The 18,940-nt window shown below is 33.4% G+C and overlaps 1 protein-coding gene across 9 annotated transcripts in view; it reads left to right on the top strand.

Annotated features, from left to right (window-relative positions):
* osbpl8 (oxysterol binding protein-like 8) overlaps positions 1-18,940 on the top strand; it is a 200,896-nt gene that overhangs the window by 124,941 nt on the left and 57,015 nt on the right. For 6 of the 9 annotated variants that reach the window (XM_061913980.1, XM_061913983.1, XM_061913979.1 and 3 more), the window contains 3 exons: positions 12,548-12,621; positions 16,082-16,165; positions 16,290-16,391. In XM_061913980.1, coding sequence (XP_061769964.1) covers positions 12,548-12,621; positions 16,082-16,165; positions 16,290-16,391 — 260 coding nt within the window. Of the gene's footprint in view, positions 1-1,184; positions 2,413-12,547; positions 12,622-16,081; positions 16,166-16,289; positions 16,392-18,940 lie in introns of those variants that run through there. The other 3 variants (XM_061913986.1, XM_061913988.1, XM_061913987.1) reach the window with 2 other exon arrangements.

The following is an 18,940-nucleotide window of genomic DNA, read 5'->3' as shown; positions in this document are numbered from 1 at the left end:
GAATTCAAAGCTTACAGTAAATGTCTAAAAGTAAAACATAAAAACAGAAATTATGAATCCAAAAGCGCCCCACTCATAAAAATGTTAAAAAAAAATACCGGTATACTGTATATTATTTAAAAAAAATAATTAATTCAACGCTTACAGTAAATGTCTCAATTTCAGGCTGGTCGATAAAAAGTTAATGAAATAAAAATAGAAATTATGTTTTGAGCCTTTTTTTTTGTCAAGGATTTTTGGCAAAAACACAAAATATGCAATATTGAATTAACCTCCTAAAAATTTTTAAGTGAAGTATTTGATTCAAAGAAATTGTTTCGTCAAATAAATCAATAATTCATTATTGATTTTAGTTTATGTTTTGTTTTTTTGAGCAATGACAGTTAAAAAATAAATAAATAAAAAACACAAAAATTCTTGGGCATCCAAAAGCGCCCCACTCGTAAAAGTGTTTTATAAAAGATATAAAAATGTTAAAAATATATATTATTTTAAATAATTTTTAATTCAAAGCTAACAGTAAATGTCTCAACTTCAGGTCGGTCGATAAAAAGTTAATAAATAAAAATATAAATTATGTTTTAAGCCTTTTTTTGTCAAAGATTTATGGCAAAAAAACAAAATATGCAGTAATTTTTCAAGGGGAATATTTGATGCGAAGTTATTGGATCCTCAAATAGGTCAGTAATTCATTACATTGATTTGATCTATTTTATATTTTTTTGAGCAATGACAATTGAAAAAAAAAAATTTAATTAAAAAATCCACTAAAATTCTTGGGGATCCAAAAGCGCCCACTCATAAAAGTGTTAAATATATACATTATTTTAAATAAAAAGACATAAACATTTTTTAAATATATATATTAAATTAATTGAAAGTTTTATAGTAAATGTCTAAAAGTAAAATATAAAAACAGAAATTATCTTTTAAGCCCTTTTTGCCAAAGAGTTATGGCAATAATTAACCTCCTAAAAATATTTCATAGTGGAATATTTGATGTGAAGTAATTGGAGCCTCAAATATGTCGATAATTCACTGTTGATTTTATAAATTTTTTTGAGCAATGACAGTTACAAAATAAAACATCATATTAAAAAAATCCACTAAAATTCTTGGGGAGCCAAAAGAGCCCAACTAATGAAAGTGTTAGATATATACATTATTTTAAATAATAAAATACATAAAAATTTAATATATATATATATATATATATATATATATATATATATATATATATATATATATATCTTAAATTAATTCAAAGCTTTATAGTAAATGTCTAAAAGTCCATCCATCCATTTTTTACCGCTTATTTCCAAATGATCTTTTAAGCCCTTTTTGCCAACGAGTTATGGCAAAAACCCAAAACATGCAATATTTTACCTAAAAATATTTCATAGTGGAATATTTGATGTGAAGTAATTGGAGCCTGAAATAGGTCAATAATTAACTATTGATTTTATTTATTTTTTTGAGCAATGACAGTTAAAAAATTTTAAATAATATTTAAAAAATCCACTACATTTCTTGGGGATACAAAAGCGCCCCACTCATAAAAGTGTTAAATATATACATTATTTTAAATAATAAAAGATGTAAAAATGTTAAAAAATGTGTGTTATCTTAAATTAATTCAAAGCTTTATCGTAAATGTCTAAAAGTAAAAAATAAAAACAGAAATTATCTTTTAAGTCCTTTTTGCCAAACAGTTATGACGAAAACCCAAAACATGCAATATTTAACCCCCAAAAATATTTTTATGTGAAGAAATGGAGCCTCAAATAGGTCAATAATTCACTATTGATTTAAATTATTTTTTTCAGCAATGACAGTTAAAAAAATAAAATTGAATTAAAAAAACAGTCTGCATGGCAGTTTTTTATTCCACTTTTTGTTGTTGTTTTTAAGACGTAATTGTCAGGAGGTGTCATGGTGGAGTACGTCAATAAAATGAGGTTCAACGTGCGCGGCTGAATGAGTTAAAGCTGAAAGGAGAGCACGTAAACAATGAGCGGCAAGGAGATGATGCGCCGCTCGTCGCCACGGTGACGGAGTGAGTAGGCGGGGCTGTGAGGTCTTTGCAGGCTGCAGACTCTCCGCCAGTGTGGAGCGTTGGCGAGGGAGGGAAAGAAGCACGCCGGCGCCGCTCTGAGCTCTCTCTTGTCTCTCCTGCTCGCCTCGCCTGGTTGGCAGCATCCAGCCTCCGCCCGGGTCTCCTCGTAAGCCCGCCCTGCCCTTTTGTCCCGCCCGCCGCCCCCATGATGAAGGAGGAGGGCCTGCTGGGGCGTCGCCGGTTCTCCACGTGCAGCGGCACGGCCTCGCTGCGACCGCCGCACCCGGACGGACGCAAACTGATCCGCAACGCCTCCTTCGGGGGCTACAACGAGCTGTCGCCCGCGTCGCTGCCAGGTGGGTGTCGGCGCTCTCACCCCCCCACCAGGAAGTAGACTTAGCTTAGCTCCGCCCCCGTCGTCCACACGTGTTTGTGATAGAGACTTGCTGAGTCATCTACTAGTTTGTTTTTCTGTCTGCGTGATGGTGCATTTACACACACACACACACACACGCACACACACACGTTCTTGTATTTTTTTACCATCTTGAAATCTCCGAAAAATGCCTCCCTCTTTAGGACCACCCTTTCTAGATATATAAATATGTATATTTACAACATTAAAATATATACATACTAAGCGTGTTGTGAAAATGGGTTGGAATTTCACAAGAAAAAGGTCACAATTTCACAAGGAAAACGTAAGATTTTGCAGTATTATAATAAGAGTCATCATTTTACTTAGCGCAAGTCAAAATTTTTACAAGAAAAACGGAACATTTGTGCGATGCTATGATAAAAGTTGGAATTTTACTCGACAAAAGTCGCAGTTTTATGATAAAACGTAAAAATGTTGGCAATATTACAATAATAATCGGAATTTTACTTGGCAAAATGATGACAAAAGTCATAAAGTCATCATTTTACTCAAAAAATCTGAGTATTTTACAAGAACAACAAAAACATTGCCAATATCGTGATAAAAGTCAGAATTTTATATGACGAATGTCAGCATTTTGCATTAAAATGTAATAATTTTACATAAAAAAAGTAATAATTTTTACAGGTAAAACCTGGAATTTTGGCAGTGTTTTAATTAAAGTCGTCATTTTACTCAACGCAAGTCCAAATTTTTGACAAGAAAAACTGAACATTTGTGCAATGTTATGATAAAAGTTGGAATTTTACTCAATAACAGTCGCAGTTTTACAAGAAAAAGTTTAACATTTTGGCATTATTATGAAGAGTCGTAATTTTACTTGACAAAAGTCATAGTTTTACAAGAAAAAATTTAAATGTTGGCATTATAATAGTAATCGGAATTTTACTAGACAAAATTGTGACAAAAGTCATCATTTAACTAAAAAAATTTCACTATTTTACAAGAAAAACAAAAACAATTGGCAATATAGTGATAAAAGTCTGAATTTTATATGACAAATGTCACCATTTTGCATTAAAAAGTAATAATTTTACATAATAAAGTAATAATTTTTACAAGTAAAACCTGTAATTTTGGCAGTGTTATAATAAAAGTCGTCATTTTACTCAACGCACGTCAAAATGTTACAGGAAAAACTGAAAATTTGTGCGATATTATGATAGAGTTGGAATTTTACTTGGCAAAAGTCACATTTTTATAAGAAAACTTAGAAATGTTGGCAATATTACAATAATAATCGGAATTTTACTTGGCAAAATTATGACAAAAGTCATAATTTTACTCAAAAAATCTGAGTATTTTACAAGAACAGCAAAAACATTGGCAATATCGTGATAAAAGTCAGAATTTTATATGACAAATGTCACCATTTTGCATTAAAAAGTAATAATTTTACATAAAAAAGTTATAATTTTCACAAGTAAAACCTGGAATTTTGGCAGTGTTATAATAAATGTCTTCGTTTTACTCAACGCAAGTCAAAATTTTACAAAAAAACCTCAACATGTGTGCAAGTTATGTTATTGAGTAAAAGTTGGAATTTTACTCAATAACAGTCGCAATTTTACAAGACAAAGCTTAACATTTTGGCAATTTTATTAAAATTTCGGAATTTTACTCGGCAAAAGTCACAATTTTAAAAGACAACTTAGAGATGTTGGCAATATTACAATAATAATCTGAATTTTACTTGGCAAAATTATGACAAAAGTCATAATTTTTCCCCAAAAATGTCACTATTTTACAAGAACAACAAAAACAATTGGCAATATCGTGATAAAAGTCAGAATTTTATATGACAAATGTCACCATTTTGCATTAAAAAGTAATATTTTTCATTAAAAAAGTTATTTTTACAAGTAAAACCTGTAATTTTGGCAGTGTTATAATAAAAGTCGTAATTTTACTCAACGCAAGTCAAAATGTTACAAGAAAAACTGAAAATTTGTGCGATATTATGATAGAGTTGGAATTTTACTTGGCAAAAGTCACATTTATATAAGAAAACTTAGAAATGTTGGCAATATTGCAATAATAATCGGAATTTTACTTGGCAAAATGATGACATAAGTCATAATTTTACTCAAAAAATCTGAGTATTTTACAAGAACAGCAAAAACATTGGCAATATCGTGTTAAAAGTCAGAATTCTATATGACAAATGTCACCATTTTGCATTAAAAAGTAATATTTTACATTAAAAAAGTTATTTTTACAAGTAAAACCTGTAATTTTGGCAGTGTTATAATAAAAGTCGTAATTTTACTCAACGCAAGTCAAAATGTTACTAGAAAAACTGAAAATTTGTGCGATATTATGATAGAGTTGGAATTTTACTTGGCAAAAGTCACATTTTTATAAGAAAACTTAGAAATGTTGGCAATATTACAATAATAATCGGAATTTTACTTGGCAAAATGATGACAAAAGTCATAATTTTACTCAAAAAATCTGAGTATTTTATAAGAACAGCAAAAACATTGGCAATATCGTGATAAAAGTCAGAATTTTAAATGACAAATGTCACCATTTTGCATTGAAAAGTAATAATTTTACATAAAAAAGTAATCATTTTTACAAGTAAAACCTGGAATTTTGGCAGTGTTATAATAAATATCCATTTTACTCAACGCAAGTCAAAATTTTACAAAAAAAACTCAACATGTGTGCAATATTATGATAAAAGTTGGAATTTTACTCAATAACAGTCGCAATTTTACAAGAAAAAGCTTAACATTTTGGCAATTTTATGAAAATTTCGGAATTTTACTCGTCAAAAGTCACAACTTTAAAAGACAACTTCGAAATGTTGGCAATATTGCTATAATAATCGGAATTTTACTTGGCAAAATTATGACAAAAGTCATAATTTTTCTCAAAAAATTTCACTATTTTACAAGAACAACAAAAACAATTGACAATATTGTGATAAAAGTCAGAATTTTATATGACAAATGTCACCATTTTGCATTAAAAAGTAATAATTTTACATAAAAAAAGTAATAATTTTTACAAGTAAAACCTGTAATTTTGGCAGTGTTATAATAAAAGTCCTCATTTTACTCAACACAAGTCAAAATGTTACAAGAAAAACTGAAAATGTCTGCGATATTATGATAGAGTTGGAATTTTACTTGGCAAAAGTCACTTTTTTATAAGAAAACTTTGAAATGTTGGCAATATTACAATAGTAATCGGAATTTTACTTGGCAAAATGATGACAAAAGTCATCATTTAACTCAAAAAATCTGAGTATTTTACAAGAACAGCAAAAACATTGGCAATATCGTGTTAAAAGTCAGAATTTTATATGACAAATGTCACCATTTTGCATTAAAAAGTAATCATTTTACCTTAAAAAAAAAGTAATATTTTTTATATAAAAACCTGGAATTTTGGCAGTTATAATAAAAGTCGTCATTTTACTTAACGCAGGTCAAAATTTTACAAGAAAAACCTGGAATTTTGGCAGTGTTATAATAAAAGTCGTCATTTTACTTGACATCAGTCGCAGTTTTATAAGAAAAGCTTAACATTTTGGCAATTTCATGAAGAGTCGTAATTTTACTTGACAAAATTCACATTTTTATAAGAAAACTTAAAAATGTTGGCAATATCAAAATAGTAATAGGAATTTTACTTGGCAAAGTTATGACAAAAGTCATAATTTTACTAAAATTTTTTTACTATTTTACAAGAACAACAAAAACAATTGGCAATGTTGTGATTAAAGTCACAATTTTATATGACCCAAATGTCACCATTTTGCATGAAAAATTAATCATTTTACACAAAAAAATAATTTTTACAAGAAAAACCTGGAATTTTGGCAGTATTATAATAAGTCGTCATTTTACTCAACGCAAGTCAAAATTTTTATAAGAAAAACTCAACATGTGTGCAATATTATGATAAAATGTAGAATTTTACTCAATAACAGACGCAATTTTAAAAGAAAAGCTCAACGTTTGGCAATTTTATGAAATGAGTCGTAATTTTACTCGACAAAAGACAGAATTTTTTAAGAAAACTTAAACATTTTGACAATATTAAATGATTTTACTTGGCAAATTTGTGACAAAAGTCATAATTTTTCTCAAAAAATGTCACTATTTTATAAGAATAACAAAAAAATGGGCAATGTGATAAAAGTCAGAATTTTATATGGCAAATGTCACCATTTTGCATGAAAAAGTAATCATTTTACCTTAAAAAAAGTAATAATTTTTACAAGAAAAACCTGGAATTTTGGCAGTGTTATAATACAAGTCATATTTTTACTCAACGCAAGTCAAAATTGACACTTGTGCGATGTTATGATAAAAGTTGGAATTTTACTCATTAATAGTCGCAGTTTTACAAGAAAAGCTTAAAATTTGGGCAATTTTATGAAAAGTTGTAATTTTACTCTACGAAAGTCACATTTTTTTAAGAAAACTTAAAAATGTTGGCAATATTACAATCATAATCGGAATTTTACTCTGCAAAATTATGACAAAAGTCATCATTTTACTCCAAAAATGTCACTATTTTACAAGAACAACAAAAACCATTTGCAATATCGTGATAAAAAAAAGTCAGAATTTTATATGACAAATGTCACCATTTTGCATTAAAAAGTAATCATTTTACATAAAAAAGTAATACTTTTTACAAGAAAAACCTGGAATTTTGTCAGTGTTGTAATAAAAGTCGTCATATTACTCAACGCAAGTCCAAATTTTACAAGAAAAACTGAACATTTGTGCAATGTTATGATAAAAGTTGGAATTTTACTCAATAACAGTTGCAGTTTTACAAGAAAAAGCTTAACATTTTGGCAATTTTATGAAAAGAGTCGTAATTTTACGCGACAAAAGTCACAATTTTATAAGAAAACTTAGAAATTTTGCCAATATTATAATATTACATCGGAATTTTACTTGGCAAAATTATGGCAAAAATCATCATTTTACTCCAAAATGTCACTATTTTACAAGAACAACAAAAACAATTGTCAGTATCATGATAAAAGTCAGAATTTTATATGACAAATGTCACCAATTTGCATTAAAAAGTAATAATTTTACATAAAAAAGTAGTAATTTTTACAAGTAAAACCTGGAATTTTTGCAGTGTTATAATAAAACTTGTCATTTTACTCAAAGCAAGTCAAATTTTTAGAAGAAAAACATAAAATTTGTTCGATATTATGATTAGTTGGAATTTTACTCGACAACAGTCGCAATTTTTACAAGAAAAGCTTAACATTTTGGCAATTTTATGAAAAGAGTGGTCATTTTACTCGACAAAAGTCACAGTTTTATAAGAAAAATTAGAAATATTGGCAATATTATATTAATAATATTAATTTTACTTGGCAAAATTATGACAAAAGTCATTGTTTTACGAAAAAAAATTCACCATTTTACAATAACAAAAAATTGGCAATGTGAAAGAAGTAATAATTTTACATCAAAAAAGTAAAAATTTTACAAGAAAATATTGCAATATTATAGAAACAGAAAGAATATGAAAAATGTTTCCCAATTTTATAAGAAAAAAAGCTTTTTGTTAAATTTTTAAAAATGTTTTAGTTTGTAATTGGTTTTTAGTCTTCATTATTTACTATTAGTTATTACAGTATGTTTCTATATACATCCATCCATCCATTTACTACCGCTTGTCCCCATTAATTTTGGCCAAACAGGGCGCACTTCAATTTATTCCACACACTTGTTATTTCACATGTTGACCAGAGGGGGAGCACTTCAAATTTTTACAAACTTGCAATGTTATTGGGACCATGATTTATGTCATCACTAGTTCACACCTCATCATATGGAAGGTACTTTTCCTTCTTGATGTCTCAAGAAGGGTAGAAATACAAGAACACACACTGAAGATTGCTGTTAAAGCAACAGTACAGTGTATACTTTGATGGCGAATAGCATCACTGCTGTTGCCGTGGCAACCCCGCATCAACACCCCTCGCTTTCTACGGCGTGTCTGCACTAGTTAGCGTTGTTGTAGCGTTAGCATAGTCCATGTGGTGCTTGATGGTGACTGTCTTGTACTTCTATTTACTGCAAGTAAACAATACCCAGAATGCATCTGGGTTTTGTTTTAAATCCCATCCGACCAACTGACTGGAAGCTGTCGGAACGTCTCAAGGATGGTCACTCATTTTTGAGCTTCATGGCAAAGACTATGACCATTAATTCTTTCATTATTTAATTGTATTTTATTTTATTTTATTTTTTGTCCTGTCCAGCAAATAATTATATATTTCTTAGTTTTTTTTTGTTTTCCATAAATTTGAAAAAAATTCCACAACCTTCACATTGATCATTACAGGGTATTGTGTGTAGAATTTTGAGGACAAAAAGGGATTGATTCCATTTGGGGCGTAATGCAGTAAGGTAGCAAAATAGGGAAAAAAAAGTGAAGCGCCGTGAATACTTTCCGGAAGCATTGTCCACCTCAAAATCTCCCTTCCGATGCAGTGCCGATATTAAAGCCTTGAGTATTGGCCGATAGTGATATTAATCCGATATCAGCAGGGATCGTAGTACTAACCTATCTAATTTTAACCCTCTGGAATGTATGTGTGCTGTCTTTAAGTTGAAGAGGAGTTGTAATTGGTTTTAAATTCTTGACATTCAGGTCATGATGCAGTAAGTTGAATGATGCGGACACGTTTGTTACTGGATACTTTCTAAAAAGGCTTGGGGACTTTGTATATGTAAGTAATATGTAGCTATAAGTATTTGAAACTTGTTTATGTTGACAGATGTCACCTTGCATTTTTGTATTACCCGTCTGTGCTATTCTGTGCTTAGCTGTTGTGTAGCTGCTCGCTCCTACTCGCCTGTAGCCGAGCTTGAAGGAGTAGTTAGTGTGTAATACAAGAAATAGGAGTGTTTAGTACTTCATGGTATGCTAGTTAGTAGTTAGTGTGTGATAGAATACATAAAAGTGTTTAGTGATGTCAGCCGCCAGCTGTCTGCAATGCATCATGGCGTTGTGTTGTCACGGCGACACTCGCCATTCTTGGTGTCGAGCCTCAACTCTGGGCAATTTGCTGGCCAGCAAACCATCTGAGGAAATGTTGATGAGTCATGTTTGCTTTCATGCAGATCTTGTGCGCGTGCGTGCGTGCGTATGTGTGTGTGTGTGTGCGGCTTCTTGCCACTGTAAGTCGCTATATATACATACAGTACATACAGTAGTTATATATATGTGTGTATGTATATATATATATATATATATATATATATGTTTGTAAGTATATATATATATAGTAAATATACATGTATACATATATGTGTATATATTATGTATATATATATACATATATACATAATATATACACATGTGTATATATGTGCGTGTATATATATATATATATATATATACATATATACACATATATGTATATATGTGCGTGTATATATATAAATATATATATACATATATACACACACACACATATATATATATATATACATACACACACACACACATATATATATATATATATATATACACACATATATACACACACATATACATATGTATGTATATATATACATATAAATATGTATATATATACATATATATGTATGTATATATACAGTGCCCTCCATAATTATTGGCACCCCTGGTTGAGATGTGTTTTTTAGCTTCCAATTATTTTATTTTTTTTCTAAATAATATGGGACCTTAATGGAAAAAAAGAGAAAAATCCAACCTTCAATACAAGTGCATTTATTCAGTGGGGAAAAAATCCCACATAAAGAAATAATTATTTGACATCAAATAATGTGTGTCACAATTATTAGCACCCCTGGTGTTAATATTTTGTACAACCCCCTTTTGCCAACAAAACAGCACCTAATCTTCTCCTATAATGTTTCACAAGATGGGCAAAGACAGAAAGAGGGATTTTCAGCCATTCCTCTTTGCAGAATCTCTCTAAATCATCCAGAGACCTGGGTCCTCTCCTCTGTACTCTCCTTTTCAGCTCACCCCACAGGTTCTCAATGGGGTTGAGGTCAGGGGACTGAGATGGCCATGGGAGGAGCTTGATTTTGTGTCTGGTGAACCATTTCTGTGTAGATTTGGCCATATGTTTAGGGTCATTGTCTTGCTGAAAGACCCAGTGACGACCCAGCTTCAGCTTTCGGGCAGAGGGCAACAGATTTTGATTTAAAATGTCCTGGTATTTCAAAGCATTCATGATGCCATGCACCCTAACAAGGTTCCCAGGGCCTTTGGAAGTGAAACAGCCCCACAGCATCACTGACCCACCCCCATACTTCACAGTGGGTATGAGGTGCTTTTCAGCATGCGCATCTTTCGTGGTACGCCAGACCCACTTAGAGTGTTTGTTGCCAAAAAGCTCAATCTTGGTCTCATCTGACCAAAGCACACGGTCCCAGTTGAAGCCCCAATACCGTTTGGCGAACTCCAGACGCTTGCGTTTATGATTGTGAGTGAGGAAAGGTTTTCTCCGTGCATGCCTCCCAAACAGCTTGTTGGCGTGTAGACAGCGCCTGATGGTTGATTTGGAGACTTTGTGACCCCAGGATGCTACCATTTGTTGTAATTCTGTAACAGTGAGCTTTGGAGATCTTTTGATTTCTCTTACCATCCTCCTCACTGTGCGTGGTGGCAAAATAAACTTGGGTCCTCGTCCAGGCTTATTTACCACTGTTCCAGTTGTTTTGAACTTCTTAATTATTCCTCTCACAGTGGATATGGGCAGCTGCAGTTGAGTGGCAATCTTCTTGTAGCCTCTGCCTGACCTGTGAAGGTCGACGCACATCTGCCTCACTTGTATGCTGTGTTCCTTTGTCTTTCCCATGTTTAAGAGTGGATAAGAGAAATGGCCTCGGTGTCACGTCATATTTATACCCCAGGGAAACAGGAAGTGATGAATTACTAATTAAATGTTCCTACGTACTCTGGTAAACTTTGTAAACTACTGTAGAAATGACAGAAATGCTTCAATTATATTTATTTCCTGGGAATTGTTAAGGGTGCCAATAATTGTGGAACAGGTGATTTAATGAAAAATAATTATTTTTTAGTCAGGGATTTTTTTATTTTCTTACAATTCATTTGAGTTGAAGGCAACATTTTCCTACAATTTTCAGTGTGACAGTATTCTTCTGCAATAAACACTGAATTTATTTTAAGGCTTTTAACACATCTCAACCAGGGGTGCCAATAATTATGGAGGGCACTGTATATATACATACATATATATATATATATGTATATATGTGTATATATATATATACACATACTGTATATGCCATACATCCGTCCATCTTCTTCCGCTTATCCAAGGTCGGGTCGTGGGGGCAGCAGCCTAAGCAGGAAACTCAGACTTCCTTCTCCCCAGTCACTTCATCCTGCTCCTCCCAGGGTATCCCGCGGCGTTCCCATGCCAACGTGTCCTGGGTCTTTCCCGTGACCTCCTACCGGTCGGACATTATATATATATATATATATATATATATATAGATATATATATATATATATCTATATATATATATATATATACATATATATATATAGATATATATATATATATCTGCCTTGGAGATTTTGTATATGTAAGTAATATGCAACTATAACTATTTTACACTTGCTTATTGTTGCCAAATGTCACCTTTTATTGTTTTATTATCTATTTCTAGCTTGTGTGCTATTGTGAGTTTAGCTGTTGTGTAGCTGCCAACTCCTACTAGCCCCCTACCCTAGCATGTTTACCTTTTGTCAATGATTAAAATAGAAGAAACTGCGTGTTTTTGGGAGGAAACTTAACATTAATGGCTGTCCAGCTTTGCACAAGCAAACAGGACTGCTCGCATCGCACATGGCATCACACAGGCTGCAGGACTGCTTGTAGTAGATTTAGCAGAGATCTTTCCAAGTCAGTATGAATGTGCGGAGCCAACATTTGAGGGAACAAATCAACACGACGCCACTTTGAGCGTCTCGCCTTCACAGGGAAGAAATCAGGAGTGAATCTGAAACAATTTTCTTTTTCTTCTCAGGTTTCGAGAGAGGGAAAGAAGACCTTTTGTCTCTGCCTTTGAAAGAGGACTCCATTTCCATCTCTAAAAGCAAGGTACACGACACATCTACTGTAACACTTGCACAGGTCTACTTATTAGACGGCTTCAGGGCCGATACGGATACGGATTATAAGTAATCAAGGGGTGGCCGATAACCAATATTCATTTAAAGTAATGAATATTATATGTCAGTAAACATCTGGACAAGGCTTTAAAGTTGTTTTTTGAACATTATTTTTGAGGAAAGGTGGGACCAGTAGTGACATAATGTTTGATGTTGTGTTTAATTGGTTAAAATTGGTAAAAATATGACGTTTTATGCACTGTATTCCACTGTATGGATTTAATACATTGTAAGGTTTCCTGAAATATTGTCAACATTTCCATAAAAAATCATTCTGGACTCATTCGTGTGGATTTTAGTTGAGAAGTTTTTCAAGATGGCTGACATTTCTTCCTGGATGTGACAGAAAGTATGAGAATGTGTGAGCTGCTGCCTCACCTTCTTTACTTATATGCTACATAGTTGTCAATTAATCAATAAAGTGCACCTGGAAAGGGCTCACAGCGCTTCGCTCGTTCCACATTTTTGCTAAAAAAAATGTAATAAATCAATTGTGTCCTCAAAATTCTACACACAACACTCCATAATGACAATGTGACACAAAAATATAAAAAAAATAGATATTTACACAAGCTATTTAGCCTTTGTTCAAAACTTTCCAGAAGGACAATCCACCAATCAGAGTGGCCAGACTTAGTCAAAAGTTTGCCAAAATGCACCAGAAAGACTCTCAGACCATGAAAAACTAAATTATCCGGTTTGATAAGACAAAGATAGAAGTTTTTGGCGTCATATTTGGAGGAAACCAGGCACCGTTCACCACCACGCCAATACCATCCCGACAGTGAAGCATGGTGGTGGCAGCATCATGCTGTGGGGATGCTTTTCAGCGGCAGGAACTGTTAAGACTAGTCAGGATAGAGGGAAAGATGAATGCAGCAATGTACAGAAATAAGCTGGAGGAGAAAACCAACGCTTCCCATTCAACCTCATGGAACTTGAGAGGTGCTGCAAAGAGGAATGAGAGAAAGTGCCCAAAGATAGGTGTGCCAAGCTTGTGGCATCGTGTTCAAAAACACTTGAGGCTGAAACTGCTGCCAAATATGCATTAACTAAGTATTGAGCAAAGGCTGTGAATACCTGCCTACTTGTGATTTTTTTTTTTTATAAATTAGCAAATTTAAGAAACCAAACCAAACCTTTCCACATTGTCATTATGGGGTATTGTGTGTAGAATTTTGAGGAAAAACATGGATGAATGTGTCGAATAAGGCTGTGACGTAACAAAATGTGAGGGGTGAAGCTCGGTGAGTACTTTTCGGACGCTCTGCAGTTTGCATTTTTGGGCAGCCATATCTCCGCCTACCGCCCCGATGCAGCTGAGATAGGCTCCAGCACCACCCGCGACCCCGAAGGGGACAAGCGGTAGAAAATGAATAGATGGATGGATTGATCTCTTCTGTAGAACTTCACATCCATTCTTCTCTGTCGTGGTTTTCGATGGAATCACGGAACGGTAAAACCTCGCAAGCGAAAACGCGGGAAACGGTAGGGAATACTCCAGGAAAGAAGGACAAAACCTGGAATACTGCAGGCCAGGAGAGAAAGGGGGCATGGCTTAGCAGACCTGAGCTCTCATTATTATTATTTTTTTTTAATGTATTTATTAATTTACATACATATATATATATATATATATATATATATATATATATATATATGTATATATATATATATATATATATATATATGTATGTATATATATTTTTTTATATATACATTTTTTGTGTGTGTAATTATTGTTTTTTTAATATAAAATTGTGATATTTAATGTGTTATTTTGTATCTGCCCATGCAGTTTTGGTTGCAATTGTAAAAAAATAAAATAAAAAATAATGATACTGATAAACAGAGGTCGATACGTGTCCAAAATGCCAAATATCGGCACCGATAACCCCGAGCACAGTTCTATTAACTCTGGTCATCAAAACTGGTTAAATACATGTAGCGCTGTATTTGACCAGCAGAGGGCAATAAAGCTACACCTTAGGTTTAATCGTGTTTTAAACCACATGTGCAATGTTTGCTGTGTGTTTTTCCACTAAATTGTATTTATTTAACAACACAATAGATGTAATACTTTTGTTATGTTTATATTTTTCATCTTACAAACCTAAATAAAGTAAGACGTGTAAAGAAATCAAACTGAGAAAGAAAAATAATTCAATCAATCATCAACAAAACTTAGCTTCTGTTTCTTCATGCTGTTAACTATTTGTCAAGCTGCGCACGCTGGAAACAAGTAGCAAAGGCAGAATAATGAATTTATTGATTTCCATCTTACAAACCTTAATATAGGAATACGTGTAATTGTGTTAACCCACATGTGTGCAATGTTTGCTGTGTGTATTAACACTAAACCTTCAATTTTATTTATTTAACAACACAACGGACGTAATACTTTGGTTATGTTTATATTTTTCATCTTACAAAGCTAAGTAAAGGAGGACGTGTAAAGAAACCAAACTGAGAAAGAAAAATAATTAAATCAATCATCAACAAAAATTAGCTTCAGTTTTTTCATGCTGTTGACTATCTGTCGAGCTGCGCACGCTGGAAACGAGTAGCGAGGGGAGGATAATGAATTTATTGTTTTCCATCTTCCAAACCTAAATAAAGGAATATGTGTAACTGTGTTAAAGCACATGTGTGCAATGTTTGCTGTGTGTATTAACAACGAAACCTTCTATTTTATTTATTTAACAACACAACGGACGCAATACTTTTGTTATGTTTATATTTTTCATCTTACAAACCTAAATAAAGGAAGACTTGCAAAGAAATCAAACTGGGAAAGAAAAATAATTCAAAAGAAGGAACGTGAATCATCAACAAGACTTAGCTTCCGTTTCTTCATGTTGTTAACTATCTGTCGAGCTGCGCACGCTGGAAACGAGTTGCGAGGGCAGAATAATACATTTATTGTTTTTCCATTTTACAAACATATATAAAGGAATACGTGTAATTGTGTTAAAACGCATGTGTGCAATGTTTGCTGTGTGTATTAACACTAAAACTTCTATTTTATTTACCTAGAAGCTGAATTTGACCAGCAGAGGCCGATAAACCTACACCTTAGGTTTAATCGTGTTTTAAACCACATGTGTGCAATGTTTGCTATGTGTACTAAAACTAAACCTTATATTTTATTTATGTAAAATACACATTGGACGTTGTACTTCTGTAATGTTTATATTTTCCGTCTTACAAACCTAAATATAGGAAGACGTATAAAGAAACTAAGGAAGAATTATAATAAAAAAACGAACATCAATCTACAACAAAATACAGCTTCTTTTTCTTCCTGCTGCTAACTATCTGTCGAGCTGCGCACGCTTGAAAGGAGTAGCGATGGCGGAATATTGAATTTAGTTTGGTTCCTTTGGCAGTCTGAGAGCAAGCTCTACAACGGCTCGGACAAAGATGTGTCAGCAACGGCCGGAGGCAAGCTCACCAAGAAGGAGTCCCTCAAGGTAAGGAGAGTCTTCAGCCGGCTTAGACTTTGTTGATCCAGACAAGTCTTAGCACCTGTCGGCTCGCCACTTCCTGTGCTCCTATCGTGTCAGGACACCAGGGACCATGTGCCGCTTGTTTCAGGTGCAGAAGAAGAACTACAGGGAGGAGAAGAAGAGAGCAACCAAAGAGCTTCTCAGCACCATCACGGACCCTTCTGTCATCGTCATGGCCGACTGGCTGAAAGTGAGCAACGCTTTTTTTTTGTTTACTGCACTTTTTTTTTTTTTTTGACCTACCATTCACAATCCTTATGTAAGACAACAAAATTAACGCAAGCAAACGTCAGCTAACAGTGGTGTCGTTCTATTCCGCCTATGAAGCGCTCCAAAATCCTCCATAACTGTAAGTATATATGTAGTATCTAGTAACATTCATAACAGCATGTAATATTTTCATCACAACATTCACTTTCTCTTCAACAGCAACACTACTTTTTTCTAATGCATTCTAAATCGTAAATAAACACTAGCAAAAGTCAGCTAACAATGAGGCTAATGAGAGTCGCTCTATTCTACCTATAAAGTGCTGAAAAACCTTCATCAAAGTTGTATACACACTGTAAGTATATATGTAGTATCTAGTCACAAAGTTTACTTTCCCTTCAACAACAACACCTGTTTTTATTTTTTTATGCATTCTAAATCGTAAATTAACGTTCGAAAAAGTCAGCTAACATTGGCATTGTTCTATTCCGCCTATAAAGCGGTCTAAAATCCTATATTGACATATTTTCATCATTGTAAGCATATGGCGGCGTATTAATTTCACAGACGCATCGCAACGTTTCACTTCAACAACAACACCACGTTTATTTTTTGATGCGTTGTAAATCGTAAATAAACGTTAGAAAAAGTCAGCTAGCAATGGAGCTAATAGGAGTCGCTCTATCCCGCCGATAAACGCTCCAAAAAATCTCCAAGGTTTTATATACACACTGTAAGTATATATATAGTACCTAGTAACATTCATAATAACATGTAATATTGACACATTTTCATCATTGTAAGCATACGGCACCGTTTTAATTTCACAGACGTTCACTTTCCCTTCAACAACAACACTTCTTTTTATTTTGTGATGTGTTTTAAATCGTAAATAAACATTAGCAAAATATAGCTAACAATGGAGCTAATAGGAGGCGGTCTATTCCACCTAAAAACCTCAAAAAAAAAACCTCCATGAAGGTTTTATATACTCAATGTAAGTATATATGTGGTATCTAGTAACATTCATAATAACATGTAATATTTTGATAATTTTAAGCAGACGGTGGTGTATTAATCTCGCTGACGGATCACAACCTTCACTTTCCCTTCAACAACACTACTTTATATTTTGTGATGCGTTGTAAATCGTAAATAAATGTTAGCAAAAGTCAGTTAGCAATGGAGCTAATAGGAGTCCCTCTATTTGGCCTATAAAGCGCTGAAAAACCTTCATCAAAGTTGTATACACGCTGTTAAGTATACATGTAGTATCTAGTAACATTCATAATAACGTACTATTTAAATTGTTCAATAATTTTAAGCATACGGTGGCGTATTAATTTCATAGACGCATCACAACGTTCACTTTCCCTTCAACAGCACTACTTTTTATTTTGTTATACATTCTAAATCGTAACTAAACGTTAGCAAAAGTCAGCTAATAATGGAGCTGATAGGAGTCGGTCTATTGCGCCTAAAAACCTCAAAAAAAAAACCTCCATGAAGGTTTTATATACACTGTAAGTATATATGTAGTATCTAGTAACATTCATAATAACATGTAATATTGACAATTTTTGATCATTTTAAGCATACGGTGGAGTATTAATTTCACAGACACATCACAACGTTCACTTTCCCTTCAACAACAACACTACGTTTTATTTTTTGATGTGTTGTAAATCGTAAATAGACATTAGCAAAAGTCAGCTAGCAATGAAGCTAATAGGAGTCGCTCTATTCCGCCAATAAGACGCTCTAAAAAACAACCAAGGTTTTAAATACACTGCCAAAGCGTGGACTTTGGGGTGTTTGTTTTCCCGAGATGCAAATAAAGTTGGATCGGACATGGCTTGGAGGTAAATACATGATTTTATTTTAACTCTAACAAAAGGTACAAAACTAAAGGTGCGCACAAAGGCGGACAACAAACTTGACTAATGAAACAAAAACTAGCGCTTGGGCAAAAAACTATGAACATGAAACAAATAAACACTTACTTTGACAAGAATACACAAAACTCACTTGGCAAGAAAACTATGGCAACATGACATGAGTAGTAAAGATATCACATAGCATGGGTGTCCAGGCGGTAATGTCGCCATGCCGACTGCCTGGCAACTGTAAGCTCAAATAATACCGACCTGATTAGTGACAGGTGCGCGAGTGCAAAACGTGAGACAGCTGACACTAATGAGTAGTCATGGAAACAAAACCAGCAAGAGTGCACAACCAGGAACTAAAAAGAGTGAATTATATTTGTGAATTATATTTATATAGCGCTTTTCTCTAGTGACTCAAAGCCCTTTACAAAGTGAAACCCAATATCTAAGTTACATTTAAACCAGTGTGGGTGGTACTGGGAGCAGGTGGGTAAAGTGTCTTGCCCAAGGACATAACGGCAGTGACTAGAATGGTGGAAGCGGGAATTGAACCTGCAACCCTCAAGTTGCTGGCACGGCCGCTCTACCAACCGAGCTATGCCGCCCCAAGAGTCCATAAAACGGACAGCACATGGCTAACCAA

Source organism: Nerophis ophidion, linkage group LG10, assembly GCF_033978795.1.
Source record: "Nerophis ophidion isolate RoL-2023_Sa linkage group LG10, RoL_Noph_v1.0, whole genome shotgun sequence".
Classification (NCBI taxonomy): domain Eukaryota; kingdom Metazoa; phylum Chordata; class Actinopteri; order Syngnathiformes; family Syngnathidae; genus Nerophis; species Nerophis ophidion.
The sequence above is the reverse complement of the archived record's forward strand: the minus strand, read 5'-3'. Positions and strand labels throughout refer to the sequence as shown.